This window comes from Dicentrarchus labrax, unplaced genomic scaffold (assembly GCF_905237075.1).
Source record: "Dicentrarchus labrax unplaced genomic scaffold, dlabrax2021, whole genome shotgun sequence".
Taxonomy (NCBI): Eukaryota; Metazoa; Chordata; class Actinopteri; family Moronidae; genus Dicentrarchus; species Dicentrarchus labrax.
In genome coordinates, this window is record NW_026136721.1 from 14,358,595 (window position 1) to 14,370,942 (window position 12,348).

The window sequence follows — 12,348 nt, forward strand, 5'->3', positions numbered from 1 at the left end:
TTATTATGTATGTTCAATTCAATGTTCAATGTACAATTCAAAATATATTACTCAACCAGTAAACATAGTAATTGCACAATGTACTTGTACACTGCTGGTTTGTTTATAGGTTGTATCTGGTCACGTGACGGGAGAGATCACGCAATGAGCGCGTTATGGTGAGAGGATTCGTTCGATGTGACGTAGTGTGGGAGGCGTTGGCCGGCCGGTGTCACCGTCTGTCTGGAGAACCGGAGACAGACAACACGACCTTTGAGAATACCGTTATTCTGTGAGCGGAACCGGATTCAACCAAGAGAAATACTCTGACTTGTAGTTTTTATTTGTACCACCACTTCAGTCCCCTACCCGAACCTGTCGAAATGATCAAGAACGGCCACCACGCCACCGACGACCAGCGAGATGAAGCCGGTTGCACTAAGCCTGAGGGAGCTTCCGTGTGCAGCCCGGAGAAAAGGAAGCGGGTGGTCCGGTTGTGGTGTGACGGCTGGTGAGTCTCTGCTCCCGGGGCCGCTGCTGACTTACTGTCGGTGCTCTGTCCCACAGTTTATTGTCCTGTACGCGGTCATTATGTGCTGCAATTCAGGACCCAATGGTGGGGTAGCATGCTAATGCTAGCTAGCTACTGACATTGTCAGTTGGTAACGCAGTAACCGGAGTTCAACTCCTCCGACACCAGCGACCGACTTAACGTCCGTGTTAGGTAGCTAATGTTACTTTATCTCAAAGTAACTGAAGCGTTATTTGTTGTTTTCTCATACAAAGAATAATATATTATTATTATTATTAATAACAATAATTCTCATTTATAATCTATGCTAGCAGCCCAACCCAAATAACGATGATGTGTTTGAGTTATATATATATATATATATATATATGTATATATACATATATGTTCTTATAGTTAGTACACTGGCTTCAGTCATACACTTGTTAATCTGGTTTTATGACGGTCAGTTAGGGACAAGGTCATTTCTGTCAGTCCAATAACCTCATAGTAAGGTGGTTGAGGTTATGAATGATATTTCGAAATGTGCTTGTGTGTATACGACTGTACCCAGACAGAAGTGAAACTATGGCTATTTAAAGGTTGGAAAGGACCTAAACTACACCCTATGATAGAGATGCTAGATGTTAACATATCTAAATTTCCTACCACTGACCCAGAGAAAGGTTAGGAAGCTTTATATGTGCATCTCTTGTGAAAGTGGTTGAAATGTCCAAACCACCTCTGCTGCCTGTAGACCTAATCCATGACTGTGTGAAATCCTGCTGTTAATTGTAAAGTTAAAGTCTTGGCAGTGTGAATAGTTTGATACCTGATGGGTTGGGTAACTTTGGTACTTAAAAGTGATCTGATGACTACTCAAGAATATTCTGTCTGTCGGTCTGGCTGTCAGTCTGGCTGTCAGTCTGGCTGAGATAAACATCTGGGAGTTGGTTGGGAACTGAGACAGCCATATCTCGTGGTTATTTTAAACTCTGCTGTCACACCATTGTGAGACCATGATCTTCACATGATTTGGCTGCTGCCAAAGAGACAGCGGACTCCTGATGTGCAATGCATACATTTTATTCCAGGACTCACTTGCTGCACAAGGAAGTGGCTGCTGATAGCTAGTTTGACATAGCCCATCTCATGTGGTGGTTATAAATAACTAGTGAACATGTTGTTCAGTTTGTTGCAATAGCAGCAGCGTGTGTGTGTGTGTGTGTGTGTGGTGGGCAGGGGTTCCCTCCTTTTTTGGGGTTAGAGGGGGACATATTATTGAGACATAGGGTATAGTTAATGTCAGATCAAATATTATAAGTCAAGGGAGAGACAGGAGCAGATAGGGGATATATGAACTATTATGAGACTGTGCATTTTACATCATTTAAATATAAGTGTCAAAAAAACCCTAATAAATACCCTGCAGGTCGCTATCTGTACATTTGTGGACTCGTCGTTTTATGGCTCGATCATGAAGTGTTTTGACAGCTGTAAAACGTCTTCAGACAAATAATCACACAGCACACTTTGTCATAAGGCATCACCTTACTGTATTTACCTTAGCTCTCTTGGAGCACTAAAACTGTCGTGATCACTCTGAAGGAGATATATTTACAACTAGGAGCATCGTGTCTAACTGATCCTGACCAGGCGAGGTGAGGGATGTTGGGGGATTATTGTTAAGTGAGACTTGCAGCTTGTGGTAATGTCATTATAGAGAAGAGGTCTGCCCACTGGAAGTATGGTGACAAACGGAGGGGCTTTTTTAAAAGTGGTCTGATTTGTTGGAAATAATCTACAGACACAGAAGTTTTAACAGAATGGTGAAGGTCTGAGAAATTTAATTGAAAATAAAAAGTGGTTCGAGTCTCTGGATCAACTGGGAAAACAGGAACAAGGGAACTGACTCCCTCCCCCCATAAAACTGTTAGCCATTTACAGTTTACATTTATAGTTCCACTATACTACTCAGAATGAGGATCAATATAACATAATATTTTCCTAACTAACTTCAGTCATGTTGGTTTAGTGTTATCTGTATATCTCTGTTGCCGATGTGTAATATGAACCCTCTCTTGCTAATAAATTATTTAATACAGTTTCTTTTGTATACCCTGGTGACCTTACCACCAGCTGCTCTTGTGAAGCTGCTGTCTGTGGTCGAACTGTACAGTCTGTACAGGAATGTGAAGCTCTAGGGTGCTGAACCAAAGCACATTTTCATCAGAATCTGAACAAACTGAACTGGAACAGAGCAACATCCTAATAGTCTAGTACACACCGACATAATAATTTTCTTAAAAAAACAGAAAAAGACTTTATGTTATATAACATAAGATGTTGCAGTAAGGGAGGAGAACTTGTGTTTCCTTCTGTTTTAAAAAGACAAGCCAGTAAATAAATATTCATCGTTGAAGTTACTGAATGGCAGAAAGCAAATAAACATTGCCACATTATACACATAGCATCTCTGACTGTTACCTTCTCCCAGTAACCTTTATCATTCATTCACCATGTTAAGAGGTCTCTCAATCTGTGTTTTGGGATATAAAACTGCTTGATTTACAGAGCATGTTTTCACAGTAAAAGGCCACACACTGTGCTCTTCCGTGCAAGGTCATTATAAAAAGATAACAATAAAGATAAGATCATATTCAGCAATAAAGCAAGCAGAATTGGCCAGTTGCAGGGTAGCTCTGAAAGACATAAATGTGCTTACTGCAAAGGCTACGTCACGTATTGTTGTGTGTGTTTATCTCTTTGTTTATGTCTGTTTTGTCCTGTGTAATGTTTTATTTGCTGATTACGTTGTTGTGTCTTCTTTCTGTCTCCACAGTTATGACATGGTGCACTATGGTCACTCCAACCAGCTGCGGCAGGCCAAAGCAATGGGAGATTACCTCATAGTTGGAGTGCATACAGATGGTAAGACTGACACACACATACACACATTGTGATATGGATGTTTCTGTGAGACCTTTTTGTAATCAACTCTTAAGACACTGATGTGATATGACACTGACACTGAACACTGAGTTATCTGATGCAATCACATCCAATTATTATTTATTTCTAATTAAATAAAAACCAACACAACTTTGTAGCTACAAAGACATTGCTGTCTTGTAAGCTTCTCAATCACAAGAGGCTAAACAGCTGTCAAATGTTAATGGCCACATTTCTAAAGTCACATTTATACATGCAATGTAGGGCACTGATACAAGCGGTACATACATGTGACACGTAAAATTTTGAAGTTCAATGAATATGTTGAGGGGAGAAATGAAGACAAGAGGCTTAAACAAAGGCCTCCCAAAATTAAAGATGAGATGAATATTTGTACGGTTGCTGTGTAGGAACTGATAAAAAGTAAATGCATTATTCATAACTTACTAGTGGCCTTATGCGGTCTTCCGGTTGCTACTACTGGCTGTTGTGAACACAAGTAAAAAGTCACAGCACTGATGGTTTACAGACTGCTGCTCTCAAAGTTGGGAGCAGATGTTCACATTTATGAGGAGGTGAGAAGGACACTACCACATCCACCACAGACATCAGATTTAAAAGATGATATTTGGTGCAGAGTTACATTTGGAGTTAACTAGCTCACAACTAGCTCAAGTATTGTGTTGCGGTAGTTGTTTCAATGGGGAAAAGAGATACTAACTTATCAATATGATGAGGATGCAGGTTAAAGAAGTTCACAGCCAGACAAAAGTATGTAAAAAATACTCTTCTGTTAGCATCAAGATGGCTAGCGTTAGAGTAATTATTGTAGAGATTGGAGTGGAGAGGATCTGTAAGTTATTGACATTATTTATATTCTTCACAAACAACATTAAATCAGGTGATTTGACAACATGAAGTTAAACACATCTTTTCATCATCCTATGTAATATAATATACATTTATTTGTAATATGATCTGGAATAATTATCTTGTTACACAATAATAAGCCTATGTCTTGGAAAACTGCACTGTGTGTAGTAATGTAACTAATCAGATGAGTCTCTGCTCTGCACTCTTTTTGCAATGTTAGTGTTGTGCCAATAATTAACAATAGATCACCTCTTACTTCTCTCAAAGCTGAGATTTCCAAGCATAAGGGTCCTCCGGTCTTCACTCAAGAAGAACGCTACAAGATGGTACGGGCCATCAAGTGGGTGGATAAGATAGTAGAAGGAGCGCCTTACGTCACCACCCTGGAGACTCTGGACAAGTACAACTGTGACTTCTGTGTGCACGGAGGTGAATCCTGTTTCCTGTCATGTATCATTTCTGTGGAAGAATCCTTCTCAGTGATGCACATGATATGAACAAGCCTCCAGATGTGATGGACTAATGTCATTGTTTATATGTACCAGATGACATCACGCTGACGGTAGATGGTAAGGACACATATGAAGAGGTGAAGCGCGAAGGCCGTTACCGGGAATGTAAGCGCACGCAGGGCGTCTCCACCACTGACCTGGTGGGACGAATGCTTCTCATGACCAAAGCCCATCACAGCAACATGGTGAGTAAAGCTGCATATTTACTTGACACAAAACGGATGTATCGTAAATGTGATCGAGCCTTATTGTGCATTGATTACATTCTCCACATTATTTGTGCTTACACTCTTTAATTTACCTTTAAATTTAGAGTGATGGTGGGCTGTTTTTCTTCTTGTTCCTACAGTTGGATGTTTGAGCTTCACTGTGCAGAATAATGTACACTGTGTTCCAAATTATTATGCATACTGTTTTTGTTCTTTTTCTTACTAAATAGTCAATATAATTGGCAGTCAATAGGATTTTTTATTCCTCAACAATTATATCGTAATCTGGATTTTATTAAACACAATTACCAATTATGACAATGGAATTTGCAAAATAACTCAAAATGCAGTTATTTTATTGATAAGATGGCTTTACATCAGTTTGATTTTACATCTTAAAGCCTCTGGAGGATCCTCCGTTGAGAGGATCTTGGGACTCCAGAGGCACCAGCAACTTCAAATACCTTTTTTACTATTCATCAGTGGCTTTTTCACAGCTGCTCACTTAATACGATGAATTAGCTTTACAGAAACTTTCCTTAACACGCCTTTGTCTGAACGAACCCGTCTGTGCTCTGAATCAGACGCACATCTTTTCATAGGACGATGATCTCTCTTAATATTTCATAAAATATCCAGTGGTTTCATACCTATTGAAAGATACTGCACTATTTCACGCTTTTCATCTGCAGAAAGATCTTTTTTTCTTGCTATTTTGCATGAAACCTTGGACTTGCTTAATAATGTGGAACAACATCCTTAAGTAGTTTCCCATTAATTAGGCTCACCTGGCAAACTAATAAAGACAAACCTGTCTGAGATTAATGTCAGTGATCTAAACAGACATGGGAAGCAGCACAATTGAAAGCTTTCATTGAAAAACAAAAAATGTAATGTTTCTTTAATTGAAATCATATTTGCATAATAATTTGGAACTCAGTGTATGTGCAGAGTTTGACAACCTGAATTTAAGGGGTGGGGCCTATGAGCATAACAAATACTCTGGAAGTTAATCCTGGTCCAGGATGCAACTTATACAAGTGTGATGTAGAAAGTTGAAACCACCAGTGCACATACACTGAGAATGGACTTTACAGTAAAGTAAATCTTGTGTCCAGCAGGAAAACTTGAAAACAATGAACAATATTTGCATAACCATAATAGTAATTCATAGAAGCAGAAGATGCCTTTTTGAGGATTTTAACGTGGAAATTATACTTATAAATATTTACAACGTTGTTTACTTTGTTTGAAAAACACGAACACATTATTGTTCCAAGCAGACAATTTGTATATGTCTTAATACATGTCTGGAGGGGATCTTTAAAGGTCAACTACCGCGGCTATGTGTGTAGGCTTTATAGTGCAATCCCTTAACCCCCAACTATAAATCCCCCTGCAGTGTCTGGATGTGTGTAATAACTATTTAATATATGAGCAATGGGTTATTTGTTTGTTTTGCTGTTGGTCTTATCTTTTCCTCTAATAATTTCTGCAGGATAACCCAGATTACCAGCAGCATACAGACAACTTTGGAAAAGTAAGTAGCATGAGTTTTAAGTGAACCTGATTATTAAGGTCTGTTAGGACACCACCTAGACTTTATTACATTTTTCCAGTGAAATATATATTCATGTGTCTTTTCTTGTGTTCAAGGGTCCTAAAGGCCACAGTCCATGGACAGGAGTGTCTCAGTTCCTCCAGACGTCCCAGAAGATCATCCAGTTTGCCTCAGGAACAGAGCCTCAACCCGGAGACACCATCATCTATGTGGCCGGGGCATTCGACCTCTTCCGTATCCTTATTGTGCAGAGATAACCAGAACTGAATTATGAACTAGAGATCATTTCTGTGGTGCATGCTATCGTTGTTGCCTTGACCACAAATTCCTTGCAGATATTGGCCATGTTGACTTCCTAGAGATGGTCTATAAGCAGGCGGAGAGGCCCTACGTCATCGTAGGTCTGCACTTTGACCAGGTATGCCTAATTACATGCACTCACTCTCACACACACACACACACACACACACACACACACACACACACACACACACACACACATCTTGGCAAAACAGTCACAAAAGGGTGAGAAATTCACTCCTGTCAGCAGTTTTCAAGAGAAACATTTGGAACAAGTTAACGCAAGAGCAACTCAGACTTTTATGGTTAGACAAGAAAGAGGCCCCTCCTAACTGTTTGCAATTATGGTGGTCTAGGAATGTAAGATTGAGTAAATGTCAAAAGGGTAAAATTAATTATCTCTTCATTCTCTTCAGGAAGTGAATCGGTACAAGGGGAAGAACTATCCAATCATGAACATCCACGAGAGAACGCTGAGTGTCCTGGCCTGTCGGGTGAGAAAACACACACACACACACACACACACACACACACACACACACACGCACACACACACACACACACACACACACAGCACAGTGGGGTGTATCTTGAATCCTCGCAGCGCTGCAGGCTGAACTTGGCTCTGTACCCTCCATTCCTCCTGGTCAGCTATCAGTCTAGAACAATGATTCTCTGTGCCCCCATCTGCACTGTGTGTGTTTTGTTCAAGTTAAACCAACTTATGAGAACAGTACACAAACCAAACATATTACACAATCCTAAAACTGCTAAGTTGCTGTGCTCAGAGTTACTCAATGTCTGTTGACAAGGCAGAGAATTATCCAGAATTTAAGGAGAGAACATTAACAACACCTTGACCCTTGACTTGTCTGGTATTCAGAAGATGCTTATCAGATAAACTTTGATATTTAAACTAAAATGCTCTAACTGATGTGAGAGTTGAATCAGTAAAAAACAACTTGTGACGATGAACTTTCCCTTGCTATTCTTTTGCCTGTCTCTCTATAGTATGTGTCAGAGGTGGTGATTGGGGCACCCTATGCAGTGGGCAAAGACTTGCTGGATCATTTTAAGGTGAGTTGCTTTTATATGACTTTACGTTTGATCATGTGTTTTCAGTCCTTAAACTGTCCGTTACTTTGATTTCATCGTCTGTAATGTCAGACTTCTTTTTGTGGTTCATACCAAGCAGATGTAGTTGCCCACATGAGAGCTTTTACCAAACATGCAGACTGAACTTTGACATCGATGGTGTATGAAAATATGAAAGTGAAAAAGTGAAGGAGGATGGCCAGCACATTTTCAAATATAACACAATGATGTGTAAATTACGGACAGTGGATTGTGAGTTTTAAGGCACAATTTTAGGCAGAGTATGTAGTAAATTGGTGGAGGAATTAGTTCATCTACAAAATATAGTACCAGCAAAAAATGTCAACTACTCGTCTTTTGTTGGCTAAAAATATAAAACAGGACTTGTTCCTAAAGTAGAAACCTAGTTTATTAAGCTGTTATCCAGTATGAACACTAAGCCTTTAATTTAAAACTAGTTTCAGCTCACAGAGTTTTGTCAGAATTAGTTTAAAAACAGACTGAAGATTACTAAAAGCCTTTGACAGTGTAGGACAGAACAATAGATCACTGTATGGTCGCTGCATTTGAAACATTCTCCCTAATTTAATTTATGTAGAACTTATAAAACAGACCCAATGTGCAGCCATGTAGCGCCCCTTTGTGGACAGTTGAAATACCAAACAACAAACATAATCTTGACCATATTAAGATCCATTAGCAGGTAGTTAACAAATCAATGCCCTAGCCTTTTTCTTTATTGTGATCCAGTTTTAGTTTCAGGTAAATGCGTTAAAAAAAGGTGCTCCATGATTACTTCATTTTCTTATTTTGTTATTGACAAACTATAAGTGACCCTACATAGACTAGTGTAGATGAGAAATTAGTGATTGTGAATAAAAAAGATATAGTTAATAACAGGTTTAAGTTGGCTAAACTGAGCGTAGACATAGGGCTCCTCTGTGACACGCACTGACACTGAAATACACTTGCATACTGAATTCATATCTCTGCAAAGGATGGTTGGTTTAACCAGGTGTGTGTTTGTGTAACTGTACAGGTGGACCTGGTGTGTCATGGCAAGACTGAGGTGTTTCCAGACAAGGATGGGTCAGACCCCTACGCTGTGAGTACAGGGTCTTCTTATCTCTGATCAAAGTGCAGCAACATTATAATGTATTTATATATGTGTTTATTATAATAATAATATTATAATAATTGAGCTTATTTTAGGGTCATATATTCTGTTGGTCTGATTCATACCAAGGCAGCGTTATTGGCGATAAGTACACAAAATGGACTCCCAATATTCTAACAGCAATTGGCATGTATCCTTAAAATGGCTTTATGTGGTGTGTTTTGGTCACTGCTCAGGGCGCCAAGTGAAGCCTTCACCTGATCCATTATCTGCTTGTGCTAGGACAATATGTCACACATACATCACTTACTTATCAGACTTCTCTGAGCTAGGGCTAAAATATGTGACAAAACAGCATTATAATAAAGTACTGCAGTGCTGATGCCTTACAAATCTTGTTCTCCAGATGTTAGAACATTTTTTTATTTGGTACAGACCCCAATTTCCACTATTCATGAATCATATCCTAATCGTATTATCTGTCAAAATAGTGGCAATGTGATTTTATATTACCATATCGTGTAGCCCTATTCTGGGTTTGTATCTCAGTAGCCTACACAAACACACAACAATAAGCAGAGGAGAAATAGGGCAGACAAATACCACGACGTAATTTGAGGTTAAATTACATTAGCGTGGCAGATGCTTTTGATAGTAACAAGATTTCATTAAAAACTGGAAGTGTTTTCAGTGCCTCAATTCAAATGCTTAGGTCTTTTATAAATAAGGAAATCAGACATAACTGCCAGAATGCTATGAGTGCTAGAATGGGTGACAAAGTGTAGTCTTAAAAGATGGGTTCAATCTGAAAATAAGCATTTTGAAACTATCTGTGTCTGCACTCAGTACCTGTGGTCACTCCTGGACTGGTCATTGAAGATCCTTAAGTTGTTGCCCAAGACCTTATCAGCTACAATACATTATTGGTTAAAAGCTGACAACACTGTTAAGAATGATGTGTGCTATTGCTCTGGCTTTTTAACATTGCTCTCATTGGTTCAGGGGCATCATTCACAGTGTACTCATTTCTGCCCTCAGGAGCCTAGGAAGAGGGGGGTATTCAGGACCATCAATAGTGGGAACAATCTCACCACTGATGACATTGTCCAGAGGATAATTGAAAACAGGTCAGGCACTTCCTCATCATCTCATCATCATTTCATTTCTCATTTTGATTGATTGGATCATTTCATTGATCATTGTTTTTTATCTCAAGCTTGCTCATGTCATCCTTATGTACTTCCAGGCTGCAGTTTGAAGCCAGGAACCAAAAGAAGGAGGCCAAGGAGATGGCGGTGATTGAGGCGATGAAGAGGAAAGAACAGCAGGACCAAAGTGAAGCTGCAGCCCAGGCTGCTCACTAGTTAGACCTCAGACCTGGTTCTGTGTCTTCCGCATCCTGGTACACACAGCTTTAAGAGAGTGGACACCACTGACCCAGATGGACGGTCCATGTTGTCCTAAACTGGACCTGGCTGGGTGAAACAACCCAGTAAGTCTCTACCAGTCAACAGTGTGTCATACACGCTGCTAGTTTAGCTTCACTGTCTTCACTTATACAGACTACTCCAGCCTAGAATACATCTGCCTCGACAAGAACACAAAGAATCCGAACACTTAACATGCTACCATTCAACCTGCAAAGTCCCCTCAAACCCCTCATTCTCCACAGAGAACTTTTAATGTTATCTTCTCTCATGTATTGTTTTTGTCACTGAAATCACACACTACATGTTTCTGTATAGACGTAGAAGGGGTATATTAAGTTTGTAATAAGCCATAACTTATTGACAAAATGTTAATGTCCATAATGTTTTTAGATTTTAAAGCATATTTTAATGATCAGTCTTAGAAGTGTCATCAGTAACATTTTTAATACACTCAGAAAACGTAGATTTATTTTCATCACTCTCACTATATTTTTGTCCAATCTGAAAAAATGTATTAGTACATTAAATGGCCTGTGAAGTAGTCTTTTAATTTTAACTGTGGATTTTTAACTACCTGAATTTGCACCGTGTGTGTGTGTGTGTGTGTGTGTGTGTGTGTGTGTGTGTGTGTGTGCGCGTGCGCGTGTGCGTGTGTGTGAGCGAGAGTGTGTGTGTGAGTGAGTGAGTGAGTGAGTGAGTGAGTGAGAGAGAGAGAGAGAGAGAGGTAAGTGAGTATGTGCGCTGTAAAAGACAGTAGTGCCTCATTCCCAAAGCTATCCTGTAACTAATGTAAGGGCTGTGACTTGTATAAAAAAAATCTATACCAGAGTGTTTCTACATTTCTCGCTAAAGTTGTATTTCTTTCCTTAGTCTGCTTCCAAGAAATGAAAACTAAAAAGTCTTTTATCCTTCGAACTGTCAAACTGCTTCTGCAACTCTTTATAGATTGCAGAAGGTCACTCTCTGTTGCTTCTCCTGTTGAATTGGGCATAGCACCTGGAGGTGAATTGTTAATGCTGCGTTTGTAAAGTGTGTCTGTGGGCTGGAAGGCTGAGAAATAAATACATTTCTAAATGTCAGATAGTGGGGATTTTCACAACCTTTCAATCAATGTATCCCAATGTGTAAATTCCCACTTTAATAAATAAACTGGTAATATTGCAGAGTGTCGTCTGATGTCTGTTTTACAGCAGCAGTGTAATGTGTGCAGCCTGATGACAGAGATCTTTGTTGGATCAGCACATATTCACGGTTCACTGAGTCAGTGAAATGAGGCCGCAGCCGCTCAGAAAACTGCTAAATCCGAGCGGTCCTGTCTCATTGACGCTGCTCTCAGATTTGAACAAAAACTGCAAACTGTCATTACAAACACAAAGAGCCTTTAATCCGCCAGCCTGAGCACCCCAGAGGAACTCTTGCAGGAAGGATCCTATCATTCAACTGAGAGACTTTACAGGCCACAGTCTTTTTCCTGTTAGGACTGATCCTGAAACATTAAGATCTCACTCTCCACATACATTAGGTGTGAAGACAAACATTTAGGGGCCTCTCAAGTGCCCACAGGAGACCCATTTGCCAACTACTGCAGTGATAGATAAGAAAATACATGTAAAATAAATATTTTAAGTGGAAATGTTTGTATGTTTGTATGTTTTTGTCCGGCTGTGAGCGTTGGACATTCAGGTGTCAAACTAATGAGAGAAATCACATAATATGTTACATAATGAAATGTCAATAATCATATTTAAATATTGTTTTGGTGAGCATAAACTGTATATGCTTATATATAACAATAGGATTAAACGATAG

General features: G+C 39.5%; 1 protein-coding gene across 1 annotated transcript; it reads left to right on the top strand.

The window, feature by feature from the left end:
* The first annotated feature begins 171 nt into the window (after positions 1 to 171).
* On the top strand, positions 172 to 11,702 carry pcyt2 (phosphate cytidylyltransferase 2, ethanolamine). Its single transcript, XM_051383816.1, has 12 exons — positions 172 to 490; positions 3,333 to 3,421; positions 4,583 to 4,744; positions 4,861 to 5,012; positions 6,535 to 6,576; positions 6,693 to 6,831; positions 6,933 to 7,015; positions 7,314 to 7,391; positions 7,909 to 7,974; positions 9,032 to 9,097; positions 10,148 to 10,236; positions 10,356 to 11,702. The coding sequence occupies exons 1-12, from the start codon at positions 363 to 365 to the stop codon at positions 10,471 to 10,473; spliced, it is 1,212 nt and encodes a 403-aa protein (XP_051239776.1). The 5' UTR covers positions 172 to 362; the 3' UTR covers positions 10,474 to 11,702.
* Positions 11,703 to 12,348: the final 646 nt, after the last annotated feature.